The sequence below is a fragment of the Rhipicephalus microplus genome, chromosome X, assembly GCF_043290135.1.
Source record: "Rhipicephalus microplus isolate Deutch F79 chromosome X, USDA_Rmic, whole genome shotgun sequence".
Taxonomy (NCBI): Eukaryota; Metazoa; Arthropoda; class Arachnida; order Ixodida; family Ixodidae; genus Rhipicephalus; species Rhipicephalus microplus.
This window is the reverse complement of record NC_134710.1, coordinates 512363580-512380630: the sequence shown is the minus strand read 5'-3', so window position 1 is coordinate 512380630 and position 17051 is coordinate 512363580. Positions and strand designations below refer to the sequence as shown.

General features: G+C 44.1%; 1 protein-coding gene across 1 annotated transcript; it reads right to left on the bottom strand.

Annotated features, from left to right (window-relative positions):
* Positions 1-1064: 1064 nt before the first annotated feature.
* Positions 1065-2304, bottom strand: LOC142775288 (uncharacterized). The gene is made up of 2 exons (XM_075876627.1): positions 1480-2304; positions 1065-1382 (listed from the first exon to the last, which is right to left on the bottom strand). Exons 1-2 carry the CDS (start codon positions 1754-1756, stop codon positions 1120-1122), a joined length of 540 nt encoding a protein of 179 aa, XP_075732742.1. The 5' UTR covers positions 1757-2304; the 3' UTR covers positions 1065-1119.
* Between the last annotated feature and the right edge of the window lie 14747 nt (positions 2305-17051).

Below are 17051 nucleotides of genomic sequence, written 5' to 3'. Positions count from 1 at the left end.
CGGTACAAGACGCACTATCTGGCTAGTTCGCGCCGTGTTGTGTGCTTTCACAATATTTCGATCAGCTATCACAGTTTCCTACTCGCAACAAAACAACACTATCTCGTTAATGAGGTCGTTTTTGGTGGTTTCACGAGGCTACCTAGCCTAAACTAACATAACCCAACCTAACCTAACCCAGGCAGCACGCCGCCGTTGGACCAATCTTGGACCAACATCGGCTAACATCGGCACCAACGTCGGGCCGACGTCGGAAGTGCAACTTCTTCCAATGTCGGGCCGACGTTCAAGCCAATGATGGGCCGACGTTTTGCCGATGTTTTAGCCAGTATGCAACCAACATGGGGCCGACGAAGGCCCATCGTATTGCCGACAAAGCTGCCAATGTTCGGCCAACATTGGGCCATATTTCAGCCAATCACATGCCATTTTTACGCCGATGTTTGCTGCACGACGAATATTGGCTACGGACGTACGACCGATATTGGACCAATCCAGGGCCACATTGTAGCCAATCAAATGCCGTTATTACACCGATGTTTCCTGCACGACGAATATTGGCTACTGATTGGCTTGCCATTATGTAAGCACTATTAGTAGGGAATTTTTCTTACCGGAAGATTTAAACAATATGCCTCGATGACCCGCTCTTGTAGCTTTGCAGCCCTGTATACTTGGTGCAACAGAAAATTGAATGCCGAGAACCGAAAGCAGTTACTCGATCTATTTCATCTTTTATACCTCATTCCCTTTGCTAACACTAGAAGTGCAGTTTATTTTTTTACCAATTTATCTTTTGCAATAGCGAGTGCTTTATTTGGTACTGGTATTTGGTACAGCAGATCGAAAAAAGTCGTTAGGAAGTAAATGCTGAAAGCGTATGTCCCCCACTTGCAATCCCCACATATGTCCCCCACATGGTAATCGAGAATATTCATAGTTTAGAGCATTTTTTTGTAACTAAAACATGGTGATGGTGCTTCCGAATCAGCATAAGCTAGCCGAACAGTGCACCACCGACAGTCTGCAGACTATTTATTCTTAGTTTTTTTATTTATTTGGTACAACAAAAAATGTATACATTGAAATATATATATACACAACTAAAAAAGGCCCGCTCTACTGCAGGTCAGGTTGCGTTGGGGGCACAGTGACAGTGGTACTGTCAAGGCCATGGCTGCTGTGGCTGGGCAGGAAGCCAGCTGCCGCGAGCAGCCGATAATCTGCACTCTGAGAGTGGGGATCATCGGGCTGCTCCACAACAAATGCTTTTCTGAAGCGCCGCTTCCTGCCCCCACAGCGATCACCAGACCCTGGCAGCCACCTCTTAAAAAAGTTGAGGGCCTCCGCCTGGTCGCACCCTGCTTTTTGGCAGATGACATCTGCATACAAGAACAGAAATACCATAGTACACATGAAGCACTGCAGTACAGAGAATACACAAGAGTACACACACATAAAACAATGAACAAGTCTAACCTGTCACTAATCTACAGAGCCTCAGGTTCACAAAGGCCCTTTTCCCTTTTCTGCCATGAAGGCTGTACAGCACTTGCACGTCATGTGCCAATACAGCCTTCATGGCATTCACACCAATTTCTCGGAGGCCACGTCCCCCAATCTGCAGGAGGTGCTTGCGCTGTAAAAAAATGCAAGAAGCATAGATGGGGTAAACGCAACAGCACATCGAAATGTTTTCATGATAAAAATATGCAAGAAGAGGACATTGAAAACAACAACTTGAATTTTTGGGCATCACAACATTTCATTGTTTTTTTACGCTAACTTCAACTCACTTGACCTAAAATGGTTTCCACATCAGCCCTCTCACACTCAGTGTGAGAACCTTTCAGAGTCCTTCTCTGAATGCAGTTTTGCTGTTATGAAATCAAATACAACACTGTTATAACCCTTAATAAATATTGATTCTAGCTATGAAATAGTATAATTACTTTGTACAGTGCTCAAATTCCAATACACGTTTCTTCGAGGTTACAATGTCTTTGCCTGAATGTTCACCAGGAGTAGCTTCTACAGGTGAAAAACGATAAAATATGTGGAACTCAAAAAGAAGCTTGGACATGTTTTTAATCAATGCATTGTAAGCAGAGCACAACAAGATAAATGAACATGATCAAGGCGTACTAAGAGGCAACCTTAGAGCGACCAAAACTTGGTCATAGATGAAACTGATAGAAAAATAAAGGTCGCACTAGATGATCGCACCATTTGCTGTTTATATTTTTCTGTGATAGCCAACAAAGAGGCATGTCGCTATAGAAATCTCATCACAATAAACAAAGGTGCATTTTTCTTCACACTGCGAAATTGGGTGCATGTTTGATTTTTAAAAAAGTAAGAAATCGGCTAACACAAGGCAGGGTGAACTGTAGCTCAAAGTAGAGAGAGCCGCAGCGGACACGAAATAGGGTGATAAATGAACAAAATTACTGAATGTCTGTTTTAAGCAGGCTATTGCTAGTCACTGCCCATCAAACACACGATGCCGCCTACATCGTCTGCTAGCTTAGGACAGTTCACTCGGACTTCACAGACTATAGTAAATACAGTTGAATCTCATTAATTCCAACACACTTAATTCGAACTGACGCTGTGGTCCTATCAAAGCTATACCGCGCTCCGAAAATGCTCTCAGCACCCCGCCCAATCCTGCGGTGGCACTTCAGACACCTCATCGCTGTGCTTGAAGAAGAAAATGAAGAAAAGGAAAGAAAAGACTGCGGTGGAATGTTTGCCAAATGCCAATCTGCGACATTCCTGTGCCACGCTTCGGCTTTTTCCGTCACTGTCACGTAGAGACCCTTCTCTTCTTAACACTGCGCATGAAGAGAAAGAGGGGAAAAAAAAGCTGTCGCAGAGAGTTGGCTCTCTCATGCCGATCTGCAACGCGCCGGTGTCACGCTTCCCTGTTTTTCGTTCCTGCTATGTAGAGACTCTTCTCCTTTCAACACCGCGCATGAAGAGAGAGAAAAAAAAAAGCTACCGCGGAGTGTTTCTCTCTCGAATGCCGATCTGCTTTTCTCCAGGTGGAGACGCTCCTCTTTTCTCATCATGTGCTGGCCACGCTCCGGCTGCAGCGCAGATGGTAACAGTGGAAACACAGTTGTCTTCGAAGAGTGTCAGCACTGGACATTGCCACACGCAACTTCTTTTGCCAGGAGAATACTGAAGCCGAAGTACAAATGCTTTGCAAACTGCACGCAAAACTTGTTGACTCGTTGCAAGGCCAACGTGTACAGACATGTATTGACTACTTTAACTAATGACGGATGTCCTGTAATTTGTGAATAAAACTTCTCCATGCACATGCATCACTGCATGGTGAGCCCTCCGCTCGTTTACCGTATTTACTCTATTCTACCGCGCCCGGTTTCCACGAAAAAAAACAAAAAAAACACTAAGACATCGGTTGCAACGCGCACCCTTTTATCTCGTTGGCCCGCTTGATCACACCACTCGCGAAAAAGACTCTTTTTGAGAGCGTCTTCCGTTTAAATATGAAGTACGGGGGAAGCTTATGCCTATCTGACGTGCAACAGAGCATTGCTGTCACTCTAGTTTTACCGTGGTCCGATGTCAGTACACAAACTTGCTTCGCCCCCTTCTCCTAGACGGTTGTGGTGCCAGGCATGTCGAAGTAAAGAGGCGTGTGATCGGCATTCCCGATTTGCCCAAGCAGGTAGCCGTTGTTGTGCCGCAAGTTTAGGAGGAACCTCTGAAGACTCTGAAGCTTTTCTTTGTACTCCTCCGGCAACTTCCGGCATATGCCCGTTCGCCTTCGGAGGGAGAAGCCTTTTCTCTTCATAAAGTTCGTTAGCCAGCACCTGCTCGCTTTAAAATGGCTCTGCATTAACCCTTTTTCTAAGGCTAACTGCATAGCCTGCACTTGGAGCAGTTCTGTCGTCACGGGCCGCTGTGCCGTTCACTGCTTAATCACATACTCGCCGAGCAGCTCTTCAATTTGTGGAAACCGACCCTGCTGTGGTCCACTGAAGCCTTTGCGTGAATCTTTGCTGTCGACAATATTCTGCTTTTGTTTCCGCCAGTCCCGCACGCACGTTTCGGGAACTCCGAATGACCGCGATGCGGCCCGATTTCTGTCCGTTCCAGCACACGCGACGACTTTTCTTTTAGAAGCAGCATTGTGGTGCACTCGTCGAGTTTTTGGAGTCGGCCCTACCATGCCGTCGATGCTAATGTACTACAAGATGACGAACTTCTCAGCACACGTATGAAGTGCCGCGCATGGGAAACACATAGGCAGAAATGACCGACGCGCCATGCCGACGCACGTAGGGGGCGGCCATTTTGTAAGTGGCGATGGCAATAGAATGACCATATTCATTTTTTTTTCGTACTCGATTCTAACGCACATGCGATTTATGAACTCTCTTAACTGGAAAAAAGGTGCGTGTTAGATTCAAGTAATTACGAAAACTTTCATTATTTTGAACTTCTTTTAACTGAACAAATTTTCTGGCCTCTTTGAGTACGAATTATTTATATTCGACTGTAGTACAGTGGCTCATGAGATAACCTGACTAGTTTGTTTCCCGAAACACAGTATCTTAAAGCAGTTTTAAATTTCTGCATGTTACATAGGCATATTAAAAATCAAGAAATATACACCAAAGCCGCAGCCACAGCTTTACTCTGCACAGCTGCCTCTGCTGCCTCCACTTCTCCAATTGTACCAGCAGGCAGACGGGGAAGGTCAGAGGGGCGCTGTGCTGGCTGGGCGTGCTGAGGCACGGACAAGAGCCGTATCTCGTGCTTCAGCTGTCGCACCTCCTGCAGAACCTCTCTTTGTTGCTGCCGGATGCCAAGTTGGATCCGCAGGATCCGTAGCAATAGAGCTGAAACATACAAGAGTACATACCATATTTACTCTCACAATTTGCATCCTCACATAATTTGCTCACCAAAATAATTAGCCAGCCTGCTTTACTACAAGAAACTTTTTGCTCGCATACTTTGCCCTCCCCAACCAGCCCGAGCCACCTTGCCAGCACACACACAGACACATTTGACTTCATGATGCTCTGGTCAGGCACATCTCTTGTCGAGCAGGCGAGTGCAGTCTTACACAAAATAGACTGAGTGCAAGGTCCCTTCTTCCATGAACTTTTATGCTTTCCCTAGAATATCGAACTTGAAAACCGAAACCTGTTTATGTGTAGTCCGAAATGCCTAAAGGTTTGCCTCCTATCTTCCCACCTCTTCCACGGCAAGAATGTATTCCCGAGACACAGCACAGATGTTGAACGCGTGCAAGGACCAGTCACATCAACTAGATGAGACAGGTTTTCGCACTCATTTTTTTTCGGTTTCGCCATCTGGCCATTGCGTTTTTACCGTTCATTGTGATAGGCTACAATAATTATATACGAGGCAGATTGCTGTTATAAAGCTTACCGAAGAAAACTGAAACCGTGCTACCGCTAAGCACATCAGCGTGGAGTTCTTCGACATGCAATATTCAGTATGGGAGCCAGCAGAAGAGTGCGTTGAATAAGACTTAGCATAGAAGCTTGGGTGTGTTGGTTAGATATCGGAGGGAACACAACGCAATAGAAGACTGGGACAAGGAATGGACACACACACACATGAAGGGCGACACACACAGCACTGTGTTGGCATCGCGCTTCCTTGTCTGCATCTTACTTTACCTTGGGTTCCCGACAATTATTGGAGAGTACTTATGTTCTCTGGTATAACCCTGTCGCGGGAACTGGTTTTTGTGAGCACTGTTTGGAAGAACTTCAAGAAAATGGGGGCATTTGAACAGGCTTAGCAAACAAATGACAATCCGCTTTGAGACAGCTGTGACAGCGCCTGCAACATATATTCCCAGTTGAGCTTTTAGGCCAGCGATTCCTACTAGCTTCGCACATGACCGGATTGACAAAAAAAGTACACATAATACGCGAGTATATACCGCATTTGACTCTGTAGCTTTGATGAACCAGACAGATACACAAATTTATCCAAAACTCCATTGATTCTGTTGCAAAATTATTCAACAAACAAATTGCGATGTTATCCATGTTACTATACGATTGTGGCACTTTACCATTGCAGCTTTCCAGGAGGCACACATAGTGCAGCGTTAGTTCACCACTCGCAGTTAATTGTATGCAGTAGGTTGCTCACAGCAACTGACTGCATGCAATGGTGAACATCTTGCATGCTTGCACCGCTGTTTCAGCATGCTGGTTGCTTCCCATACGGCTATCTATTGATGTTCACAAAATTGGGAAGATGAAGAAAGACTACACAGTGCCCTCTGGCCACCCTATACTCCAAACCTCCAGCCAACAAACAAACAAAAGAAACAGAAGTATGCAAATGAATATTATTCCTAATGCAGCTGGAATGGAGTGTAGTTTTCACCAATTCTGTGTGTTAAGTCAATATGGAGTGAGTTAGCTCCATAAAGTAGCTTTTCTCATAACAGTGTTCACTCTATTGTAACACAAGGAGTGACTTCATAGCATCTAGAAGGAAAAATAGAACCTTCAGTATTTGATAGAAATGTGAGGCTCTACCTTAAAACAACAATAATCTGGAAAAAGAACTCATTACATTCGAAAAAAAAAAGGTAGCACAGTTGATCCCCTTTACAAGAGACACTGATTTAACAGACAAACTGGGATAAGAAGCACCAGTGTGCAGGCTGACATTTGGCCCATCGTGCATCAGGCACTCCGTAGATGCGCCTGTGCAGCCGGGAGCCCTGCAGTCAAGCATGCTGAGCAAGACTGTTGACCACTGTACAATGACACATTGCCACAAAATTTCAAAATTTCATTTCACAGACTTCTGCAAAAGCTTCTTACACTCTTGCATAATTTTTGCACAAGCTTCTCTCATTCTTGCGTGATTTTCGTCAGAACATATAAGTGTTGGAAGTTGTATGTCCCGAAAAACTTGCACAATACAAATAGCATACATTAAAGTCTATCACTTAATACGTGCATAGTGTAACAATGAAAGGAAACTCACGCATGGTTTGCTCCGAGCCTTCCCCGTGCGGTGCCTCCTTGAGCCTTGGAGAGCACTGTACAGCTAGAGCAAAGTAGCATCAATCCAGTGTTAATGGCAGGTTAACAAGACAACAAAACTAACCCCCATATTCATAAACGCTCCCCGACTCGACTTTCACCCTTCACTTGACAGAGTTGAGCACTGTGCTGCTGCTCGTTTGAAAGCGACGCTGCGCTACTCAAGAATCACAGCAGATTATTGCTGACATGCAGCAATTTTCTCTGCTTAGAGACGGCGCTTCCATCAGCCATCTCAAGTGAAGGTGAAGCGTTGAGTGAAGGGACGTTCTAGAATACGGGGGTAAGATTGGTTGCAAGAACACTAGAATAGACACACTTAATTTTACACTTCATCTATATTGTACAGCTACACACATTCTGCATCCTTATAATGCAACATTTACATACAGGCTTATAAAGTAAACACTGTAGGCTGCTCAAATAACACCTACACAAAAAAATTACCCAAAAGTGGCCATGCGCAAAGTACTTTTATTTGAAACTCACAAAACTTTTGCGGTGATGGAGAATAAATAAGACAGGTTACGCTTGGAGGCACATGAGACCTTCGCAGCTTTCATAAAGTACAAAAAACAATATCGTATGTGTGTGTGTATGTACGCATGAAGCTTCAGCCTTTACATACTGTTTCTTGAAAGAATCGACTATGAATTTTATGGCACCTGTGTCCTTCAGCGCAATTGAAAGCCTGCTGACCAGTGTGTGCAATTGTGGAATAGTTACATGGAAAATGGCGTGAAACACCTAAAATCAAATTTTTCTAGCTAGGAAATATGCAGCTGTGTATACACAACACATGCTGCAAACAGTGGGAGGTGACCACAAGAGTGATTTGAGTGTAAGCGGCAGTATTCCACATTCATGCACCCCGCCATTTTCAACTGTTGCCCAAAAGCAGCACCACTTCAGCGTGCTACTTTTTTTTTACATCATAAACAGCCCGGAATACAGCGAGGATGAAAACAACACATGCAATTAAATTTTGAGCACTATTTATGGTGCGCATGATTGATTGATTGATATGTGGGGTTTAACGTCCCAAAACCACTATATGATTATGATAGACGCCGTAGTGAAGGGCTCCGGAAATTTAGACCACCTGGGGTTCTTTAACGTGCACCTAAATCTGAGCACACGGGCCTACAACATTCCCGCCTCCATCGGAAATGCAGCCGCCACAGCCGGGATTCGAACCCGCGCCCTGCGGGTCAGCAGCCGAGTACCTTAGCCACTAGACCACCGCGGTGGAGATGGTGCGCATGAAAAAAAAAATATGGGCCTTTGTACAACAACGAAGTCATAATTTGCCTTCACGGACCTTCTGTTAGGCTGCACCACATACAGATTTTTTGTGGCTTTCAAAAGAGATTTGAAAAAAAATAATAACCGTGTTTACTCTCGTCATGAGCGCACTCACTAAGTCACCCTCATTTCAGTCGCCAAAATTTTGAATTTTTTTTTCTTCCACATATTAAACACACACCCTACGTTCATCCGCTGAAGTCCCACGGGCTCCCCCCCTCCTTGCCGTCTTCGCTCGCTGCAACGTGCCATTTTACTTTTGTTTCTATTTGTTCACGGAACGTCCCCTGTCTTTTTTAATTATCTCTTGTAACATGTGTGGCATTATCTTGTTCCCAAGGTGCCACAGGTGCTCTGCTATGTAGATGCACCATTAAACTAGTATTTTTGATCAACTGTGCATTTCTGATGTTTACCTTGCAAGTACGTAAAACTGGCATGCTTCTTGATCTATGATACACATGTGGCTTGTCTCACTTTGAAGGAAAAGTTAGCATACAATGGTGTAAATGCTTAGAATTTGAAATATTGAGGCAGCAGCACACCGGAGATGATCATATAGTAAAGAAACGAGTGCTGCTTTATTACTGGCAAGTTGTCACTTATATGTACAAGTAAATTTTGTGAGCTAAAAAAAGTACAAAAGCACAGCGAGGCTATGATGTGGTTCAACCTGTGGATTCGCTTCATTTATCACGCCATATGATGAAGCTTCCTTTGGTAAAACTGCCCAGATAAGAAAAAAAGTTTGCTGTCCAATACAGCAACTATACAAAGTGTGCACGTGCATCTCGCAGCGCCTTTTCGTCACTTCCGAAATGCGCCACCAACATGCCCAGACACCAACCGAATCTATCGCCTACAACTGCCATGTTGTCTCCTCGTGCTTGCACCCGTTTAGTTTTGCCTCACGATGCAAGTTTGAGAAATTATGAGCTGCTAGTGAGGCAAGTTGATTTAGTAGTCCACGCAGAGGGAGCAGAGCTTAGGGTGTTTCTTCGCTGAAAGTTATAACCTAAAATTGAGAACGCACATTCCGATTTTCCTAAAGGTACCAGCGTATTTGGCTGGTGCAGATTAACAAAAGCCACTTGAAGAAACTTTGCAATATTTGCATCTTCAGGTGCAACTTCATTACGGGTAAGTGCCATAGCCAAGTATTTACCTGCAAACAGATATAGCTTACCAAGATACTGTACATACAAACTTGTCCGCAGTTAAAATCATGATGGCGAGGAAGGTGGTTAAAATCGTGATGGCGATCGCGGAGATTTGGTATTGCATTGAAACAAACTATAAAGAATGGGAAACAATATTAGTTCACTTTTAAGTATAGCCGATTGGTCCAAGTGGGGCGTCAGGATTTTTTTTAATTAGTCAATTAATTCTATACACGGTCTCTATCATGTTCAGTGACTCCACTGTACATTAGCGTACAACAAAAGCAAAATACAACGTGAAAAGTGTGTTAAAGCATACGCGAAAAATAAAGTGATGACTGGCATTACCGCGGCACACACCACGCAAAGTCGCTATCTGCCTTGTATAATATTTTTCTCGACTATTTCCACAAATTGCAATCAAAGAGGCTCAAGCTCAACATCAGCACTGTTTAAAACACTTGGGGGGGGGGGCATTGCTACTTTGGTGGCGTAGACCGTGACAATATATTCATAATATTATATCTCTTGTAAACTTGCCTAGCTCTGCGACTAGTTTTCGATGGGAGCAGCTGCGCTTCGCACATCCACTCTTAAAATTGCGGCTCGAAAGATTTTGAGCTTTCACTTGTTTTTGGGCCAGGCAATTTGTAGTGAAAGCAAGATAATAGGCCCTCATAGGTTGTGGCGGGGAGCCGGTGTACGCCGTGGCTGGTGTATGTGTCGCACATCTTGATTATCTGGTCTTGTATCGAGTGAACGAGCGAGGCCTTCCTAATCCAATGAGCTCGTTAAAGTAAGACAACAAAAAACCACAATGCTTCCACATCGTTCACAGCAACAGATGACGAGCCCCCAACGAACCGCACTGCAGCACGTGAACTGCCGTAGGTACCCAGGGAGTTACCTGGGCATGGCGGGAGAGGGCGACAACGGCAGAAGTGACATCACAAGAACACTATGTATAAAGGGGAAATTTAAAGACTTTTTTCCCATTTTTAAACTTCGTGCACTGTTCTGTCACAATTTATAGCTCAGAATAGTTGTATTTTGAAAAGGGCACTAATTCATAAGCCCAATGGTTCAAGGATGGGTGCATTTAGGGGGCCCATTCTACGTTTTACTTATGCCCTTCAAGAACTTGCTTACAGGGCCAAAGTCCTGTTTCAGAAAGAACACGCTAGTGCGTGGCCAGCAGTCCGTCAAGCATTAGTGCTGGTGAGATTTGGAAATGCAGCGCATGAGCATCCTCATCTGCTACTTCTCTGCTCATGCTCTCGGGGCTTACTTGCGAGGCACGGTCCTTCGCACTTTTCATTTTCACACTGTAAATCAATTGATACCAACTCTGCCTTTCATTATTTAATAAACCAATATTCATGGTCACGAGGACGAGCTTAAAATGTTTGCTACATCAGACCTGAACAGCATTTTGAGTCATCGAAACTTGCTAGTTGCAGCGAGCATTATGCGAAAAATATGATGTGCTTTACGGTGACAACTGCAGCAACGATTAAAATCATGCATTTTTTGTGCTCACAGGAAATCCCTGAAGCAGGAGGCACTGGGCTAAATAAATTGCGCAGCTAAAATACGGATGCGCTTTCCAATGCTGTCATGTGTACAGGCAGAGAAATGGCAGACAAAACTGGGCGCACCCCGATTCTATGCGCATGCGTCCCATTCACAAGCCTCGCTGCCACTTAGCACCACATGGCTCACTGTCCATGAGCTCGCTTGTTTCCTGTAACAGTGGACCATACGGTACACCTATTTAAAAACGAGGATAGAATGTATATAATGCAGCATCTGATGAAGCCATGACGATGTGTTGCTGATGAAATCTGGAACTCTAGTTAGTACCCTTATTGTTAACCAGCCGACCGACTAGCAAAAAGATTTGCGACTGAAATGATGGCATCTACACCTGCCCTTAAAGAGACACTGAACAAAGTTTTTGCCGCTAAGATTTTCAGCCAAAGCAAAAGATTGGGCCATGAAATTCATAGACAATAATAATTTCAAGCAGAAACTACGAAAACATACTGAATTTAATGAGCCTTTTACAAAATGCCGCGTCTAGCTCTTAGACGGCGTTTTCTAAAAGGTCGCGACATTTATTTTTCAAGTTTTTTTTTGTTATTCAAGACAAATCTACGGTGCATTGTTCACAGAAAACAAAATTGCCTCGGTAAGATTTCTTTGCGAGTAGCTTACTAATTTTAAGGCAGGCGCGTTGATTCGTGAACTGAAGGATGCGAGTGATCGATCTTGCCTGCTAGTGGCTAGGCGACAAAGGCTTTACCTCATGTCCTGGTGTAGCTAAGTCACGCAAATGGAGCAGAAAATGTGCATTATCATTGATTTCACCTAAACATCACACGTATGTGACTTATTGCCGGTGACAGGTGATCAGGATGAAGTCGAAAAGTTGCAAATCTGAACAAGAATTCACTCGAATGAAAAACCAACCTATACTCACGTGCACGGTGAAGTCGAACACGTCGTCCGTCAATGTTGTCGCTGATGCCCGAAGGAAAAGAGAAGAGGACAAGCGACGGGGTCGTCTCTTTCTATAAAGTCGGCGGAACTGCCAGAACGGCCAACACAAAAGGCATCGGGTTGACATTCCTCCATCTGGGCATCAGTCGCTCCACCCGGGCATGCAGCTGCTACTGGTTCTACTACTATCCTCTTCCCGACATTGCAGTGTTGCTGCCATACTCGCGAACGTTTTTAAATTAACGCACGCAATCATGTATTATCGTGCGCCATACTAAACTTAAAAACAGTGCGCCGGTTCATGAGATCACTAAGCGCGGTCCACGCCATCACAGGAGCAATTAGAGAAATGAAACAAAGAAAACAAAAATGTATAAAATATTTTGTCTCAATACGATCCGCAATCCAGTTTCCTGCAGCGGCTTTTGGCTCTGTATGAACGGCCAAGCCAGTGCCAAGCCAAGCTTGCGTCCCTGATCAGCTGTTTGTTTCCATCGAGAATTCAACAGTGAACTGGCAATTTGTTTAGATGATATTGCTAAAGGGCTTGAAATTGCATATTTCTCTACGTACTACTGCTGTACTTTTCCTCTCTGTTTCCTGATCACAGTGATGAGATTGAGGAGGTTACAATTTAGAAAACAGCAAGTGCAGCTCAAGCATTGCTAGTATCGCTGTTTCGGTAATAAAATGTTACAAAGATTTTGCCCCGCGACCTGCTTGCCGTGTTCGAGCACCCAGTAGAAATTTACGGTGCCGCGTTTGAAAGAGTTGAATAAAATTTCAATATTACGAAAGGAAGGCTCTGAAGCAACATCGCATTTTATCAGGCCTACACCTCCCACACCTAGACGAGTAAAACTCGTCGATATTATCTTGCAAAGCTGTGTATAATATTTAAAACACATTCTTTAGCCCACGACGAATTGTTCTCTCGTGTGGCTTCTCCATTTGGTACTGTCATGTTAACTTACAAAGGCAACTTTCCATATTTAGTCTCTTTAGATTTTGCGAAAGCTTGACACGTGGTGTGTATGCCATACTGATAATTCTCCTCGTAACCTGGGTCCGCCTCTTTAAACAGCGTCGCATTTTATTGTTCGCAATTGTGTTTGTTTTATACTGTAAGCCAGCTGTGTGATTTCATCAATATTCACGAGTGTTCCCTGACTATACAAACACGTGCGTCTTATTTGGTGGGGTGCACGTTTGTATGTAGCAAAAAATGTCATTTCGTCAGCGTGTGTCTGCATACACTTGCATGCCCTGCCGTACGTGTACATAATTAATGCAGTAAGGACTGCAATGCATAGCCTTGCATGGGACACATATCCATGCACCCTCAGAGAAATGCTGTTTGTTATGAGCCTACTGTTTATCATTACATTTTTTTTTCGTTAAAGTTTCATCTCCATATAAAGCAGCTGTATACAGGCACCAGCTTCAGCAGCTTCCTCGTTGTTCCATTTTAAATAAAAACACCAAGCCTACCCGAATCAATGATCTGTTTGCTATCATTACTGTTATGTGTTCTACGATGTACACAAGGACAGTAGTATACAAAAAATAGGGAGGGAATTGAATGCCCTGCCTGCATGGCTGCGCCGTTTCACAAGATCAGGCGCTGCGCTGTGAAGCTTCCTACCGGCCTGCAGAAATTCAAGGGAGCGTACGATAGCGTGGTTCAAGAGGACTTGTGGGGAATACTAGACACACTGGGTGTAAAAGATGGAGTCACTAATCGTTTAAAGGAAATCTATAAAACTATTAAGGTAGTTAAAAAGTGGGAAAAACAGGTATCCAAGCCCACAGTGGTGAAACGTCGACTTAGGCAGGCGTGCCCACTGTCACCCTTCTTATTCATGATGTACCTACAAGGATTAGAGGCCAAATTAGAGGCCAGGGGACTTGGCTTCAACCTCTCTTTAGTCAAACAAGGAAAACTCATTGATCAGGCACTACCAGCATTAATCTATGCAGATGATATAGTGCTAATGGCCGACAACAAGGAAGATTTGCAGAGGTTGATGGACATCTGCGGTAATGAGAGAGATAGGTTAGATTTTAGATTCAGTTAGGAAAAATAAGTAGTCATGATTTTTAATGATAACAAAGGTAGTGAGCTTAGAATACAGGAAGTCACGCTAGAGATAACAGATAAATACAAATAACTGGGCATATGGATAAGCAATGGGACCGAGTACCTGAGGGAACACGAAATATGCGTGACGACTAAAGGTAACAGGAATGCAGCAGTGATGAAGAATAGGGCACTGTAGAATTACAATAGGTATAATGTTGTGAGAGGAATATGGAAAGGGGTCATGGTTCCTGGGCTGACGTTCGGCAACGCGGTCTTGTGCATGAGGTCAGAAGTTCAAGCAAGATTAGAAATTAGGCAACGTGAAATATGTAGGCTTGCTTTAGGAGCTCCCGGGAATACACCAAACCAGGGAGTACAAGGTGATATGGGATGGACATCATTTGATGGCAGGGAAGCTAGCAGCAAGATAAAATTTGAGAAGCGATTGAGAGAAATGGGGGAGGAGCGTTGGGCTATGAAGGTTTTCAGCTACTTGTACATGAAGAATTTCAATACAAAATGGAGGAAGCGAACCAGGAAATTGACTGGTAAATACTTAGAAAACAACAGGTGGCCAAACCAGAAAGAACTATCGGTTACAAAGGAACTGCAGGAAACGGAGATTGACATGTGGAGAATTGGCATGATTAAGAAGTCCGCACTAGAGATCTATCGAACTTTTAAGCAGGAAATTGCCAAAGAAAGAATCTATGATAATACTCAGGGTAGTTCTCTACTGTTTGAGGCCAGAAAGGGAGTATTGCGAACCAAGACATATCGGGCCAAATATGAAGAGGTAGACACAATATGCAGTGCGTGCGAAGAGAAAGAAAAAACTGCCGAACACTTGACAATGCTCTGTAAAGGGCTTCACCTTATAGTTCAAGATGATGGCGCAGAGTTTTTCAAAGCACTGGTGTTTAGGGACAGGGAGGGCAAAATAGACTTTAAGCGGGTAGACTTAACTAGAAGGAGGTTATCTGATTGGTGGCTAAAGTCAAGGCACGATTGAAAATTAAACCCTTCACTTCAAAGTACCCGTCCAACTTTACTATTTAAAGGGGAAAAAAATCTAGTGGTTAGTTCACTAAGCATTACGGCTAGGTGACGTTAGCCGCCGCCCGATCTAAAGGGTACAGCCACATCCATCCATCTATCCAGCCAAGAATATGCTCTCTGGCTTGTTGCTCCAGGCCTAGTCAGGTACATTTTCTGGCCTCACCGTTGAATTGTTTGCTCGGGTTGTGGCTTGCAAACATTGCGGTTTTGGGCTTCGTATCATCTTGTTCCGTCATCATGTCCTCCAAGTGGAGGACATGTCGCAGTGTGAGGGGGGAGTACGACAAGGCGCTGATAGAATGAGCTATCAGTCTTACCAGGCAGGCGGTTGAGAGCGCACCGAGGCAGCTGACGCACACCAGCACTATCCGCTTCCTGTATAATACAGGCTAGGGAATTATAGAAACACAGAGCAGAAATCAACTCTTGTGCCTCTCTCATGCACTCACAAGGCGGAACCTGCTTCGAACACTGAGGACCAAGCTAAGCAACACCATGCGTGACGATAAATCATGGTCTCCTATTGCAGTAATGGTTAAGGCACGCATGCAACTTAAACCATTGTCACGCAAGATGAATTCACAACACCATCGAAGTGAACCCAAGGCACGTGCTGTTTATTATGTACGATACTAGCGCTAAATTCATGCAGACGTTTAGTTGGCGCTGTAGTAGGCCTAGTTGAAGGAATGGCCACAGCTACTGCTGTGATGGATAACGGGCTCATTAACATCTTCATGTAGAATAAAATGGCTTACCCCGAAATGGCTGGGAGTGTCACACTATCCCTAGCAGTGGCACATGCAGTTGCATATTTAACGATTACAGAAATGGCTTACCGATTTCCAAAGCACCTATCAATACTTCCGTCAAGGCGTAGCACCAAACACTTTATCGCACATTTCGGGAAACATTCCTTTTTCTCCCAATCTGGTGGCTAGGCATGACTACGCCCAAGAATAAGCATGTTATTATGTATGTCGGAGGTATTTTCATCTGATCCCTGAAAAATTATTTCCCTAAACCTATGGAAAAAAAACAAAAATGGAATTCGCACCTGTCATCACATTGCACCCCATCACAGGAATGGGATCAGATTGGCCTGGCGCTCAATACTCCCTTACGCTTAATCAGAGCTCGGTCTGGCACCAGCTCCAGGCAAAACCATTTATAATCTCCTGTCTGGCACATCTGTTTTACTCGGCTCTCTCTCAACCAGAGTGCACCATGTACCTGTGATTCACCCCTGGTGGATCTTTTTCACTGTTTGTGAATTGCACACAAAGCCCTTACTGGTAGATCCTATTCCCAATTCTTCACTATTCTCACGGGAGGCCACTCTTTGGGCAGCTTACATCACGACATGTGCGTGTCATGATGTCAGTGCCGTCTTTTTCAGAGTCGGCGCCGTTTTTTCTTTCTCTTTTGCTCCTTCCCTGTCCTGTGTTTCTGGTGTTGCGCTGCAAACAAGTGAAGATGTTAAAGAACACCAGATGTTCAAAATTTGCTTCTCATTAATATATAGTGGTTTTGGGAATTAAAACCCCAGATATATTGAAAGAAGATGCATGAAAAGGGAAGGATGATATCGGAAACTGGCAAAAAAGGGATGACAGACTTCTTAAGCTATGCTGCCATTGAGATTTTCAGCTGTTCACGCAATTCTCACACGTAGCTTTGATGCAGCTATGCACATATCACACAAGCATGCTGACTGTACAGTAGTTCATATGGTGGTTTTGGGACGTTAAACCCCACATATCAATCAATCAATGACTGTACAGTTAGTATAACTGCAACCTTCATGTACCCAGCCTTCATGTACCCTCTATGACATTTCAGAACATCTGAGTCAGT